Source organism: Asterias amurensis, chromosome 13 (assembly GCF_032118995.1).
Source record: "Asterias amurensis chromosome 13, ASM3211899v1".
Classification (NCBI taxonomy): Eukaryota; Metazoa; Echinodermata; class Asteroidea; order Forcipulatida; family Asteriidae; genus Asterias; species Asterias amurensis.
The window spans coordinates 17,856,203-17,872,295 of NC_092660.1; the positions used below are offsets into that span (position 1 = coordinate 17,856,203).

The following is a 16,093-nucleotide window of genomic DNA, read 5'->3' on the forward strand; positions in this document are numbered from 1 at the left end:
CCTAAACTCTGACAAATCACTACTTATTCCAGCTTCACAACCCATTTGAAAACTTATTTTTGTGCTTAACTATATTCTTTGCAATCTGGCTTCGGCATCTCTCCTGCGCCAGGAGTGTCTTTTTAGACAGACATGGCGCATTATAATTTGGCACCATTATTATTATGGTTATTATTAAGTAAAACATTTTTTTTGTGACAATTGTCTTACTCATTTCTCAAAAACTCTTAAAAAGGAGAAATCACATCCCTGCATCTATTTCAAACCATAACTGTAAACTTAACTACATACCTCTAATTCTGTCTGCATCTGACCAACTCTTTCAAGTTGTCGCTTGCCTTCAAAGTCTGCCTTGTCCGCCCGCCTGGTTTCTTCCGAGACTTTGGCATGCAGCTCGTGCACTTGCCGCTTGTAATTTTCAAGCTGTGACTTTAAGGCACTTGCTTTTTTTAGTTCCTGGAAAGGACGAGAATAGAATATTAAAGGGTCTATGTAACTTGTGTAGGACAACAAACACAATGTCCACAGATTTACACTAAACTTACACTGTTTGAAGAAAATAATAGTAGAAAGCTTCCCTAAAAATATTACGCGCTGAGGTGCTATAGTTTTTGGGAAATGAGTAAAACAATGTCACAAAAATAATTTTCGTCTCATGAGATGAAAATGATTTTAATCATTTACAAACATATTTTCATGACATTGTTTTACTCATTTCTCAAAAACTACAGCACCTCAATAAGTAATATTTGAAGGGAAGCTTTCCACTATCATTATCTTCAAACCCAGTAAGTTTAGTGTTAATCTATGGACATTTTGAAAAAGTACCCAAATCCTTTAAGGAAGGGACACATTTTGAAGTGCCCGAACAAAAAAGTATGAAATAAACAAAATTGTGATTATTCCTGAAAAGGGCTTGAAGGCCACGACTCCCGAGTTCTTTCTCTGGGACATTAGACACTCCTTATCATAAGCTGCGTCTCAGATCAATGCACAGTGGAAAAAAATGTTGATTTATTCTAGGGGAAACTTGTGCTGGGCGGCACAGTGTATTTTACTTAAAATTACAATTCCTTGGCAGGCCAGCACCACCCACCGTCGCTACAAACTCGGTCGTCCATCAGTAAATGATTTCCCTTGTATAACAATGCAAAGGGCTATGCAAAATGTACCAGTTGCTACTCAAAAAAACCATCATTTGCTGCTCAGTTTTGCCATTCAGTGTGCACAAAATTTGTTCAGTCAAAATATTTTGCAAGGCAAAAGTGCTGGATGAAATCGTTCCCTGTCCATGGTTTATTACCTCTTCTAGCTCAACTGTGTTTTGCATGTACATTGTGTTCTTGTCCTCTAGAAGCTTGACCTGCCTCTTCAGGTCACCGAGGTCCTCCAGCTTCTTCTTGTAGGTCTCTATCGCCATCTCGTACTTAGCGGCTTTGTCTGAGGTGTGCCGCAAGACGTCCATTTCATCCTTCAAGGATCTTGCCTCCTCCGCAAGACTCGTTAGCTGCTCATTCTGGAAGTAAGGAGAGGGGTAAGTAAAGTAAAGTCAGTCCGGCCAGGATTGTAGCTCGATCAATTTTAGTGGTGACTAATAAATCAAACTTTTTTTAAGTCCACCAAGGGTTTAAATAAATAACTCAGGAAAGTACTAAATGTATAGTGTTAACACTTGTCAGTGTGTTTGGGTAAAACCAAACAGAAAATTCTTTATCCCGACGCAAATTTAACATCGTAAATCTTTTTTATTTTACCCACATACACCGTTGTGTGTAAGCGCACTTGGTATTTTCCTGTGGAAAAAAAAGCCAAGGCATTTTACTCAGGTGTGATTCAGCCCAGCAACCTCCATAAAATCCTTTGCAGTACCCGCTGCTAAAACGAGCGATTCGAACTGCCTCTAGCTACCAGGCAATCTCGGTTGTCTAGTTGGCAAAAAAGTGCAAAGGTCGAGGGTTTGAATACAACCCGAGTCATATGCCTGTAGTTTTTTTCAAACAAAGCTCGGGAAAGTACTGAGTATACAGTGCTTACACATATCGGTGTATATGGGTAAAAAACAAAATGAAAATAATAATAATAATAATAATAATATTTATTCGGGCAATCACATTTACAAGCACATATACATACATTAAAAATATTTAAGAAAACAAAGAAAAACAACAGTGGGGTGCCCAGGAGAGCATAAAAGTTAAAAAATAACTGTCGCCAAAAGGCGTATGTCTCCTAAATAATATTACTATTTGGAGGGAAATCAAAATAAGAAATTCTCTAGAGAGAGTGTACCCAAGAACTATCTTACTTTCTGGGATATCTCGACCACCTCTCTCTCCAGAATGTCAACTCTGATCTGGAGATCATCTTTTTGGTTTTCAAGACGGAAGTTCTCTTCTTGGAACTCTTCCACGGTTTGCTGAAGGTGCTGATGCCTCCGTCCAGCTGGGGTACTACATTTACGGAATATGACAAATCAAAGGCGTTAAAATGACAGCTAGATAGTTGACAATCAGAAAAACCTTTTTACTTCAGACCTGAGCCTAGTTTCATGAAGTTGCGACAAAAAGGAACAAGAAAAATATTCACTCAAAAGAGAGGTTCTCAAAACTAGTGCTCCATTAAGACAGCTCAGTGCGTCAAGTTCAAACATATTTGGTTTGCAGCAAAACCATGTGTGTATCTACTTGCCAGGTAATAATTGTTCTTAGAGAACTGTTTTTTTTTGTTCTACTATCGCAGAGTAAATTTATCTGATGTTCGGGAGACTTCTCAGTTCTGAAAAAGAACTGTAGGAGATATTAAAAATGACAGCAAAATAACTGCCAATCAGAAAAACTTTTTTTATTTCAGACCTGAGCCTAGTTTCATGGAGTTGCGACAAGAAGAACAAAAAGAATTTCACTCAAAAGGGGGGTTCTCACTACGTGCTTCATCAAGACAGCTCAGTACGTAGAGTTCATAAATATGCCTTTGAAACACCCTACATAAATGTGGAGATTTAAGCAGCACATTTTGTGCAAAGAAGGAGTCAAAGGCAAGTGATGAAACAGGAGGACACCTTAAACTTTCCAAGAATTAACAAGAAGCAACTTCACTTTCAAGAGTTACACAGGAGCTCACAGGTCATTTGAAGACGGAAAAAACCACAACCCATGCCTGATACTTCATGAAGGCAACAAAGGCGGTTGCCTCCATGCCCTTTGTCGCTGCCTTGGTGACCTTGAAATGCTCCAGTAGAAATTTTACAATTTCATCAAAGGGTGCACATTCATCATAGGAGAAAATGCTTTGGTGCCCTCCACCTTTCAGAAACGAAGCATACAGATCTGACAATGTACATGTATGGGCTCAATGTCTTTAAGCTATTGAGCAGAAATCACAGCTTAAAACCATTTTTGGTACTTTTTTTGAGGAGGGGGGAGGGGGTGCTGAATATTGAGTTGTGAACCAGTCAGGAGAAAGTGAATCAGTTTTTGGAACATAAGTTGTTTTGACAAAAGCAGGGATAAGATAGGCTGTTGGAAAAAAACAAAACCCCTGAACTATGAGCTTGAAAGCGCAAAGTGTACAAGCTTGCGAGCGCGAAAGCTTTCAAGTGCGAAGCCTGCTTACATACATGCAAAAATTGGTTTTGAAAGCCCTACACTGTCATATCGGGTGCTACATACAGTTTGATCTTAATTTTCTAATGAGTTTGACCTTCGTTATAAAATATTTAAATGTAGAAGAACAAAAAAGAGGGGGACAAAAAATGGATTTCTGGATTTTTGAAAAAAGGAAATCACATCCCTGAAAAAGCAAAGCTATATGTATGCAGCACAGCGTAGCAAGATTACAAGGCTTAACCACCCTGTTCAGATTCCAAACAAGAGAAAATACTTTTAAATTTAAACCATATTAATAGCAAGCATCTTGTTAGTTGGTGTTAACGTTAGAATCATGCGTTTTTTTTTAAAGGGGAAAGTACATCATGTCATTGGTCTGTTGGTATTTGCAGGAATAAACTAAAAAATAAAAAGTGTAGAGGGCACACTACATTGAGAATCTCATTCTCTAGTCTTCAATAACACCATCACAAAACAAGCAAAGTCTAACAATTTTTAATGACCTTACGTTTGACCCCCCAAAACAGTCTCTATGTGACCAAAGCACACTCTCATAATGTGTGTTTTAGAGACATTTATCCCTTGAAGAGACTGTGCTAGTGTCAAAACGTCATGCCATTTAAGGAACACGTTGCCTTGGTTCGGTCGAGTTGGTCTTTGAAAAGCATTTGTAACCGTTTGTTATAAAAAGTATAATGTTAGAAAGATGATTTTAAAGTAGAATACAATAATCCACACAAATTTGTTTCAAAATTGCATGGTTTTCCGTTTACTTTGCGAACTAACAGGGTCGGCCATTTATGGTCCCACAATAGCCGACCGGGTTAGTCGACGAAATTGAGTGATACCTGTGTGGATCATTATATTCTACTTTTAAAATATCTTTCTAATCGTATGCATTTTATAAATGCTGTTACAAATGCTTTTCAAAGACCAACTCGACCAATTAAAAGCAATGTGTTCCTTTAACAATGTTCGCCTTAACAGACTTAATTAAGCCTAGGGAAAGACTGTGTACCATTATAATTAAATTATGTTTATTATTACAGGGGCCACCAGTAGGAAAGTTCACAACCATTTGATTTAAATGAAAGAAAAAAAAGAAAAAACTCCTTCCTAAAACAAAAGACTAAAAGAATTTGACCATTCAGAGTAATCAACATTTTTTCATTCAATTCTTTTTTTTCTTCAACCCAGCCCAACTCTCAATTTATAAATATTTGACACTCTATTTAAAAAAATATAACCATATGTATACATGTACACTGAACAAAAAAAGAAATGCTTAAAATGAGGCAGATATTTGAGATTTTCAATGGCTTTTCCTGGCAGCGTTGTAGTTTAGGAAATACATGCCATCTAGAATAATGGAGGTCGGTTATCCAAACAATTTTCCCCTCTTTTAATTCTAAACTTTATTTGAAATTTTTAGGCAACTCTTTTGACCCCCAATTTAGAATTTCCTCTTTACATTGGTTACTCTCAATAGCCACATACCAAAATAAAATGTCTACAGTATTTGCCACATATCAACATAAAATGTCTAAAGTATTAAGAGAACCTACATCAAAATAGGCATAAAATTGCTGGTAACAAACTAGGATCACCGAAAGAAGGCAACAAAAAAAGAAGGGAACAAAAGTAGGAGGGTTCACTCACTGTCCCAGCCACCAAGAAAACATTGGACATCACCTGGAAATTTCCAGCATGCACAACAGTATTCATGAATAATTCACGAATAATTCAAGACCATGCATTATGCAAGCCTTGCAATATTCATGCAATATTCAAGCAATATTCATGAATAATTCATGACCATGTACTCTGCAAGCCTTGCATACATAACAAGCAGTTCTGCAACTAAGCAATTTGCCTGTTAGATTTTTATATTGTCAGGTACAATGACGTGCTGAATTACAAGTTACCACTTAAATTTGAATTCCGCAGACTATCGAGACAGTTGCTTTGTCACATGTATAGGGGCAAGCTCTTGCTTAGTTACGTAAGAGACAGTGAACACCCATACATGATTCTGAATGGATGTGTATGGCACAATGGTACCAGGGTTTGCTCATCTGGAGGTTGCTATACAAAATCTTGCCCGAAACCATTTGACTTAGAAACTGTCTCTATAGTGTGAGGAATTCAAATGTAAGTGGCGTACATTGTGACGAAGCAAGTCATTGTACCAGACATTATTCAAGTCTAACTCGCAAATGGCTTATTGGTGCATTTAAAACAAAGTAGCTCTCCCTGTCCCTGAGACCATAGAGAGTACATGCTCATTATGCAAAGTAGCATGCCAGGCGTGCTTCATGAATAATTCATGTCATGCATTATGCATAGTCGGGAAGCCACTGATTGGCCAACTACCTGATTTGATCTTCTGGCTTTGCACTTTTTTTGCTTGAGGAAGCGGGAATAAGGGCATAAGAATAAAAAAAGTTAGTTTTCTTTCATACAGCATACTTTGGATTTAATTTTTTTTAATAGGTTAAACAAGTTATCAGCGTTAAAAGCCACAGAAATAGAACTTCCATTGGCAGTAAATGTCAAGAGATTATGAATAATATGCAGATTGAATGAATGACTGAAATGAAAATGAAGTAGTTATAAGAGTTATTGTAGTTACTTTATTAACCCAATGGACCCTTCCCATGAAATATGCTAATTACATTCACGCATGTATACAGACCCTGTTGGTTGGCAAACACCATAGAGTTGTCCACTGAGCAGACGCGCAATCGCGTCTGCGTCACGCAGCCATTAGTCGTGTACAAAACCGTGCGATGTTCCGTCATTTTGCCAACCAAAACGTTAGTGCGCACGCGCTATGTGAAATTTACATATTTCATGGGAAGGGTCTATTCACCTGATGCCATCATCACAATAATCTTGGATCCGCCATTTTTAGAGTCAAATGCACACAGAAAAAGCGACCCCTAAAAACGTTGGAAATGGTAAACGCACATCATGCTGTGCTTTCCACTTTGTGCAAGAGATCAATAATGTCAGGCAAAAAAGTGCGTAACAGGAAAGTTCTTGCTCTTACAGTTTGTCCCCCCCCAGAAAGAATTATCATAGGTATAAAAAAAAACCTGCTCAGTTTCATTAGATGTGTTTCATCATCGGTGGGCCCTCTTAATACTCGCCCCTTCAAGAGCCCTGTCAAGGTTACCAGCCAAACAATTATGTCACATGAACAATTTGTAACTGGTGTACTACTAATTTCTGCTAAGCAGACAATTGTTAAGCAATATTTTCTGCTTAAGCAACTCTTTGGAGTTGGGACGTGGTACCTTCCCCATGTTTACATCCGCAATCCAACCTTCTACATATTGTCGTTTGTATTTCCTATTAATATCGTCTAAACCAGGATGCAGAAATACAAGACATCTCAGAAGGATGTTGTTATGAATCGTCTAGGAGTGTGAGATTACCTTGGGTCGTCTACGCTGTCGCCTTGGTCGAGCCTCTGGTGTAGGTGTTCATTCTCGATCTGTAAAGTGTTCCTCTCCTCTGTCATGGTAGCGACCTAGAATACAATGGTGTCAAAGGTTTATGTTTACTCTTGACCCTCCTACTGTGCATACATTTAATATCAACATAGGTCTTGAATGCTGAATGCGGAAGCCACAGCTTCTGTTGTCTAGTCTAAACATTGGTGCCCCTTTAAAAGTTCCCCAAAGACTTTTCCAATGGAATTGCTCTTTGCAAAATGAAAAGAACTTCTCAAAGCGCTCCAACATCATTTATCCCTGGTACTTTCTAACTGGGCCATGAAATTCATTCATTAAACCATCTCAGCTTCCGGGGGAGTATACAGCGCGTGCAACAAATAAGCGCTACTAAGCTAAATTAATCACAACAACCATCTCTGCCCTCACGGGTACCCATTTACCCCTGGGTGGAGAGATGCAATTATAGAAAGTGTCTTGCTCAGGGACCTGGCACCATTTCATCAAAGCTGCTTCTACTATTTCGTTAAAGGACGAAGGATGGTGATGATGCTCAGGGACACAAGTATCACAACAGTTAAACTTCCCCATGGGCCCAATTTCATAGAGCTGCCTATGCAGAAAGTATTGCTTAACAAATAAGAGCTCATGTACTAGTCACAAATTGTACACGTTGTGCCATTTTGGCTGGTAACCCTATTCTGGTAAGCAAAACTTTTCTGTGCTTAGCAAGTTTTTCTGCTTACAGGTTTTTATCAAATTAGCCCTGGGGTTTTAGGACTAGTCCTAACTTAGGACTTAGGACTACTCCAAAACTTAAGGCTAGTCCTAAGTTAAGACGAGTAACTCGTTGATGAGTACGTAACTAGTCCTAACTCGAGATGAGACTAGTCCTAACTCTTTGTGAAATCCACCCCTCTTTTCTCCTGGTTTTGAAAAGCTTCTGCTAATCGATGTAAAACCATACCTGAACATCCAGTTCATGACATCGTTGCAGGACCTCCTCCTTGTCCAGCAGGGCATGCTGGAGATCATCCATGGTCCTTTTTAGCTGACGCTCTATCTCAGCGTAGGCCTCGGGAGGAGGCTCGCTGGAGGGCATTTCTTTGGACATCAGCTCCTGGATGGCGTTCATCACAGCGTGCTGAACCGACTCCTCCATTCCCATGATTACGTTGATGTATTCTACGGAAAGAAAAAAAACCACAACCAAATAATAATAATTAATAGTATTTATAAAGCGCCTTTTCCAAAAGTTACAAAGAGCTGTACATAATATCTTCGATGTACATAGTATCTACATTTAAAATGTTTTAATTGCTTTTTTAAATGCAGAAACAGGCTACCAGCCAAAATTATATTAAGTTTGCATTATTGTGGCTGGTGCCCTACTCAATTTTTACTCAGTAAAGAAATTTGCCTAGCATTATTTTCTGTGTAGGCATGCTTAATTGACTCTATACTCCTCCATTCGCATGATCACAATGATCTATCCTACGGAAAACCGTTTTTGATACCTTCTGTAGTTGTTGGTCATGACATGAATACCTACTCACTGTGAATGAAGATCTATATGTAGTATAATTTACCTGCACAAGTAGCAGCTTGAATAGTCGCAAGTTTTTTAGGGAAATGTATAAATCATAGAGCATTGTTTTCAGGCGAGTCGGGTAAATACGTCGTACATGCTAAAATAATTTTCATCTCACTGAGACAAAAAATATTCTTGTGAAATTGTTTTACTCATTCTCCAAAAACTACAGCAACTCAGCAAGTGTTAATTTGAGGGATGTTTTACTACCATCATAATCTTAAAAATCTGTGCAAGTGTCATGTAAATCTGTGGAAGTTTGTGTTACGTGTCGTACAAAAAGTACCCAAACCATGTAAATGCAAAATTGTAGTACACATTATGAACCTTTACGATTCCAGTTACCCATTTATACTCTTTGGGTGAAGAGAAGCAATTATAGTAAACTATCTTACTCTAGGATACAAGTGTTATTTATGACCAGGATTTAAACCTACACCCCAATGACTTACATGTAGTCACCAGGTCCTTATTTCATGGAGCTGCTTAAGCATTAAATATCACTCAACAACTTGTACATGCGACATAGTAGTTCAGCTAGTAACCTTATTCTGCTAAGCTTAATTTTGTTATGCTTAGCTACCCTTCGTGCTTAAGCAGCTGTATAAAATTTGGCACAGAACTTGAATTCAATGCTCTAAACTGCTAGGCCATGAGCCCTTGCATTAACACCCTATATTATACATAAGTACACCAACCTTCTTTATGTTCGCAGTTCACCGCACATCCAAGCACCAATTGCAGTAACCGACCCATCTCTGCAAGGTCACGCCTTTCAGCGATCTTCGAGACATCAGGATGCTTGAAATCTCGAATCTGTTGCCCCAAAACCTTCAAAGAAGAAACACACAAACAATAGTCACAATACTTTAGGTGAAAAGATTTTGGGGTCAGATTTGTTTTTGGGCAAGTTCAACCCAAGTAAGGCTAACAGCCACTCTTTCAGAGAGGCTTAGTACATGTACATCATGTACAAGAAGAAAAAAATCTAAGATGAAAACAGAAATATCCAGTTTACAGGAATTGTCAATTAACTAGGAACTCTTCAAAATGTATGCAGCGTGCATTTTTGTATTATTTGTTTTTCTTATAAAAATACAAGTTTGCCAAAACCAGCCTTAAGCCATTCTTGGTAAGGCGCTACATTAACAAGAAGACAAGTAGGAAAGAACTCTGGTGAGCTAAAAGTAGGAATTAATATTCTGCTTGAAACAGTCTAGATTGTAAGATGGAGAAAAACAGTGTTCAAAAGAGATGCAATACGTGAAATAAAGCTGTTGGCATCTCAGCAAAGCAAGAGTGTATGAGGGTGAGAATAAGCAGAAAGTCTGGTGTCACACTCAAACATCCTGATAACAGTAATAAGGTCAGACACACTGGTGGCACATTCAGACTTGATACTTCGCAGAGGCAACAAAGAAGATTGCCTCCATGCATATCCCCTGGTAAATGCCTTTGGCCCTTGAAATGCTCAAGTAGAAATTTACAATTTCCTTGTATAGGGTGACCTTTACCAAGGAGAACATGCCTTGGTGCCCTTGCTCTTTCCAAAAACGAAGCATACAGACCGAAACATTTTCAATGAAAATTTCTGTAGAAAGACAGAGGCTCGCTACAGACATACAATGTACAGTAAGTTCTACTTGAAAACTGCCTGGTACAATGACTGCTTGATCGCAATTTACCACTTCAATTTGAATTCCTCAGACTATCAAGACAGTTGCTATGTTACATGATTTGGGGTAAGGTTATTGGTAGCTACAAAGGAGATGGTGAACACCGAACACCCACACCAAATTCTGAGTGAAGTCGTTCGGCACAATGGTACCAGGGTTTGCTCATCTGGAAGTAACCATTTGACATAGCAACAGTCTCAATAGTCTGAGAAATTCAAATGTAAGCAGTGACCTCTCGACTAAGCAAGTTTGCAAGTCAATGTACCAGACTTGATTCAAATCTACATGTAACTCGGAAATGGCTACATAGTGTATACAATTCCTTTCAATATAGACAACTGTACATGTTATTAACCCTGTAACCCAAATTAATGACTACATGTAGGTTCATTCAAATTAAACGAGTAAACAACATGCTGCGCTTGACAGTCCGAGACACGTAAACACAACAGGTGTCTAACATTGACACATTACGAACCCTTGTAATGCAAGCACCCTGCTTTGAGTTCACTTGGTAGCATGAATCATACAGTGGACAACAAACTGCACGGTACTGCATGCGGTACTTGATATATACAGTACACCGTGGGGTCGAATCATGGTTTTTCAACCTCGTATTTCGGCTTCCTTGTACGAGGTTAAAAAACATTCTTCGACCCCACGGTATACTGTCACCAAGTACTGCAGTACCATGCCAGTATTGTTATTCATGCTACCTGGTGTGAAATCAAAGCTGGGTGCTTGTGTTAAAAGCCTTGAGACAGAGCTAACATGTTCAGATGACGGCCCAAGTACAAACCAGACACGTTAGGATGGGGTTATTTTGGATCTGCGCCCTTCGATCCTTAATCCAATATCCTGTGACCATTAAGCTTCTCTGCTATTTTGGAAGGTTGGACTATTTTGACGGGACTGTATATTTATATGTACATGTGGGAGTATCGACCACACAGGAAATGTTTTTAATAGGTCGTTAGATGTCCCCAATGCTACAGGAAGGGTCCGTTTGGACTACTACGAGGTGAGGGTGGAAATGGAGTTCCCATAAGGCCCCGAACGATTTCCCTTGCATAGCAGAACAAAATGCTACACAAACTGTATTAGACGCCAGTCTTTCAAAAATCATGATTTTCTACTCAATATTGGCCTTCAGTGTGCACAAAATAAGTTCAGTCTAAATTTGTGGCTACCCATAAGACAAAATCGAAAACAGGATGGAGTTAAACTCCTGTTTTAATATATTTAAAAAGCCACTCGACACATTTTTAAAGACAACCGGATGGGGTATTTTTCAAATAATTTGTTTTGTTTTTTGTCTGAGATCGTTAAAACGTTTATTATTTAGTTCGTTTCAAAACAAAAAGGGGAAAAAAAGGAGACAGCCTCTAAAAAGAAAGCAGGCAGGGATGCTTTTTTATTTGGCCTTTTTATGTAGCTATACATGTCCATACACAACTAGGCCAAACAGTAGCTTTGAACTTGTCAAGTTGACAAATTTTTCAGGCCTGATGCTTCGTTTTTGAAAGGGCAAAGAAAACTAAGGCGTTTTTGGTAAAGGGCACCTCAAAAATGAAATTCCAGATTTCTATTGAAACATCAGGGAGGACCATCTTCATCTATGGGAGGACCAAGGCAATTACCAGTGGGCAAAATGCATTGGTTAAAAAATCAGGTCTGAAATTTGTATCCCTTTGAAAGACCGAACACCAAGATTTCTTACATCGTTGTAGAAGTCTAAAACGCCTTCTAAAACTTTTTTGAGGTTACTGACTCGTATTCGCCAGTTATCCCCAACTTCCTTTTTTATCCTCCCGTACCATCCTGCGTTGAAGAAATTGGGTGCTCTGAAAAAAGAAGAAGAGAACAAAAAAACTGTCAATGAAAACCACTGCAAAACAAAAATTGCTGGTTTTTAACATCCCACGTCAAAAGATTTTTTTTTCCCTAAAGTCAAGAACAAAGTTTTTCATTTAATTTATTCTGGTTGTGAAGCCAAGGACTCTCAGATTACACGACTTGCATCATTCAAGTGAACTGTCACCAAGATCCTCCCACAATTCATCAAAACCAGGGGCGAATCCACAAACGTTCTTGCATTCCTAGTTTTTGTTTCAATCCGGTAGGACTTTATGCATGTTATCTTTTTCAATCTATAAGCCTACCATCGACTCAGCTGTCATAGATCCTTGGCTGTGTTGTGACTGACCCTGGCACTTCCCTAATAGCCTCCTACTCAACTTCAGCCATTCAATCCAGAACAATTGCATTGTATCCATGTCAACATTAAAAGTGATACACTACCTGTACATGAAATGTACCCGGTGCACTTTCTCAAAGGCATTATGACACAGACACTGAATTGAATTCAGGACTGACAGACAGAGCAAGGACACAGGGGCACTTCCATTATCAAAAATGTCATTGTTGTTTGAAGGTTCACTTTGAATTTGTGTTGAAATACTACAGAACCAAACCAGAAAACATGTGCCAGAGATATTGAACATCAAGCTTGAATGTGTCTACATAAACACAGTCTATCAAGGGTCACAGCAATTTCACTCTGGTAAGGGGCATGTTCATGTCTGATAAAACAAAATATGTCCTGAAACCTTGCAGAGAGCACCACAGCAAAAGCACTGGGCACCGCAGCAATTGCTGTGGGTGCCGTGGGTTATCTCAAGGCCTGTGTAAACATGTGATGTATTTCATGCTTTGTTTCAAATTTGACTGGTACTTTGTATGTCTCATGTACACCAGTTTTGTAATAACCAAGTAATTTTTTTCTTAAGTCAAGTTGCAAGTCATCTTTGCTCTAAATTCAAGTCAAAAGTAACTTATTGCTCAAGTCAAGTCAAGTCACAAGTCAAATTATTTGCATCAAGTCACAAGTCATTTTCCCTCAAGTCAAGTCGCAATTCAGTGAAATTGGTGACTCAAGTCTAAGTCACTAACTCGAGCCAACAACACTGGTGTACACTCATCCAGGCCTGATACTTTACGGAGATATCGAAGGCGATCGCCTTCGTTGCCCCTGGTCGATGCCTTGGTGCCCTTAAAATGCTCCAATATAAATTAACAATTTACTCATAGGATGCCCTTTACTCTCTTTACTCTCCCTTTCAAGGACAAAATGCTTTGGTGCCCTTGCCCTTTCAAAAACGAAGCATACAGGCCTGCTCATCAATGCCACCAGAAAAGATGTGGACTGATTCCAAAGAGCCTGGGGTTGATTTTACAAAGATAGTCCTTAACACTTAAGACTAGTCCTGTCCTGGGAGTTATTAAAAACTTTTAAAGGCTAGCCCTAAGTTAGAAACTCATCCTAACTCGGCATAAGTCCTAACTCTTTGTGAAAACCACCCCAGATTATGCCGTGGTCATGTATCCACTGAACCATGAAAAAAGGGTACACTCAATGGCCTTTCACCAAACTGTCCTTCCTCTATGCTATAAATAAGTCACAATTACTCCATTTCATCAATTGTGAAGCCGTCTCCACCATTGAGCTAATTGTCTGGGATTTTGTATGGGTGTGAAACACTTCCCATTCTGATGGTAAAATTTCGTTGGAAAGAAGAGATGGATTCCAGAATCCGAGTTCCGACTTAAGACTTATAAGTAGCCTTCCAAGGATACCCTGAAGGCTAAATGCTCCCGGGTTCTAAATGCTTTTGTTAATCTTTTAGTTTTGTTCTATCCACTCCTCAAACATGGGGGGGGGGGGGGTTGCAAGTGTTAGTATCCTGACCTAAGGTATATTGAATCCATAGTGTACTCATAAAAGTACAAAAAGCTTTACATGCAAACCTCTAAAAGTATTGATAATTAAAACTCAAAGAGTTAAGGTTACATGTATGCATGGTGGTTGAGTGAGTAAAATGGAATACTTGCTGTAAAAACCACACGTACATAATTGAACCATTTTCCTGACATTTTGCAATGATTTCCGTTAAAGCAAAATGCAACATAAAATGTTACTCTCGAAAATCTTGATTTGCTACTCAATTAGCAGTCTGTGCGCACAGAACTTGTTCAATTAACAATGTGTACAGCCACTTTTAACAAACAAGCTAAGACCCTGGCTTTAGTCACAACCATGTATCACAAATTTGTTATTGTTTTTAATGAGAATTTGCCTAGGCCTATTTATCACAAGGCCGCTTTAAGGTGAGGTCTATTCACTAAAACTGAGTGTGCTATTGACCTAACTGTCACCAGAGATACATTGCCACCTACTCCTGGATCTGAAACAGGGTCGCCCCCTTCACAGTACAAAGAAGTAGGCTCGAGAATCATCTACTAAGTAGGAGCCTGGTACTCCTAGAACTATGAGGTTTCGTTCGGCTAGACGAAAGCCGAACGAAACCTCTAAGTTCTAGGAGTAGGAGTCTGGCTGATAGCAAATGTTACCTTCCCAACTTATGCTTAAATGCCTCGCTCAAGGGCAGGGAATTGAACACACACACTCTGCTTGAGTCTCGAGTATGGTGAACTAGACTGCTTTGCCACGACTAGGGCTGGGCGACTAGTGAAATTTACTACTCGACTAGTCGTGCCTCAGATTGTTGCGACTTCGATACAAGTCGTCGCTAATTTTCAATTCCCAAGACGCATTGTTTGTCGCAGGTGCAATAGTAAAATTCAAGCTGAAAGGATTGTCACTGATGTCTGATTGCGTTTCATTAGATTTTGTCATGTTGTCCTGAGTAGTCTTGAGCTGCACAATTGGTTCACTAAGCAGGTAGTCGCAACTATTTTTGTAGTAGTTGCAACTGTACTTTTGTAGTAGTCATGAGTCGACTAAGTAATCAATAGTCATAACTACAACACTAGTCGCACGAGTCGCCAAGGTTTAGTCATGACATGCCACGATAACTTACTCATCTCTAACATTATTACTGAATAAACAAACTTACATTTGACACAGAATCTGACTGAGAGCAACTCCATCTGTCAGCTCATCTACTGTCTCTGGATTGGCTTCTAAGTTAAAAGTTTGCACCTGCAAAAAACAATAGACACGATGGATGTACTAAATCTGCCATAATGATGATTTTAGGGCCAACAAACAAGCCTAAAAGTCTAAAACTTAGTTAGTCCCAATCTAACAATAACATTTTTACTCCAAATAAAAGACAACATACTCAACAAGTTTTTGAGGGTGTTTTTGTTTTACCTCCTACAGATTTTCATTTTTATAAACACAATTGATAAGGATTATCGTAAGTCTCACTACGAACGGAGTTACTCATCACATAGAGCTAGGACCCGGGTCGGGTTGCAGACCAGCATGACCTGGGGGTTCCGAATCTGACATGTCTGAGTCTCTGAGCATGAAAAGCAAGACAACCTCATATTCATTTAAAGTTAACAAATCAATAGAATATGTCATACCGTGCAATTTCAACCATTTTTGTAAGAATAGTTTCTGTGAGTAAATGTGTCAGTGACCAGATTGTAAATATTTTCGTACCCTGCCACCACTTTTTCAATATTTCATGAATTTGCTCAAAAGTCAAAGTCAAACATGTCAAACGATTTACTCTTTCTTTTGGAAAAATTAGTGACAAATTGGTGGCAGAATTAGAATTAGACCCAATAACTGGGGTGCTGTACTTCTTTTTTCGAATTTTGACATTATCGGTCGTACGACATTATCGGCTGTACAACTTTTTTCGAATTTTGACATTATCAGTCGTACGACCGATAATGTCAAAATTCGAAAAAAGGAGTACAGCGTCCCAGTTACTGGGTCTAAATTAG

At 38.9% G+C, this 16,093-nt stretch overlaps 1 protein-coding gene across 2 annotated transcripts in view; it reads right to left on the reverse strand.

The window, feature by feature from the left end:
• The window catches only part of LOC139945899 (protein Hook homolog 3-like), a 32,937-nt gene that overhangs the window by 16,366 nt on the left and 478 nt on the right, over positions 1-16,093 (reverse strand). For both annotated transcript variants that reach the window (XM_071943400.1, XM_071943401.1), the window contains exons 2-9: positions 15,247-15,332; positions 12,051-12,174; positions 9,353-9,485; positions 8,031-8,248; positions 7,046-7,140; positions 2,306-2,450; positions 1,304-1,516; positions 292-456 (exon numbers count right to left, since the gene is read on the reverse strand). In XM_071943400.1, the coding sequence (XP_071799501.1) occupies positions 292-456; positions 1,304-1,516; positions 2,306-2,450; positions 7,046-7,140; positions 8,031-8,248; positions 9,353-9,485; positions 12,051-12,174; positions 15,247-15,332 (1,179 nt within the window). The remainder of the gene's footprint in view (positions 1-291; positions 457-1,303; positions 1,517-2,305; positions 2,451-7,045; positions 7,141-8,030; positions 8,249-9,352; positions 9,486-12,050; positions 12,175-15,246; positions 15,333-16,093) is intronic.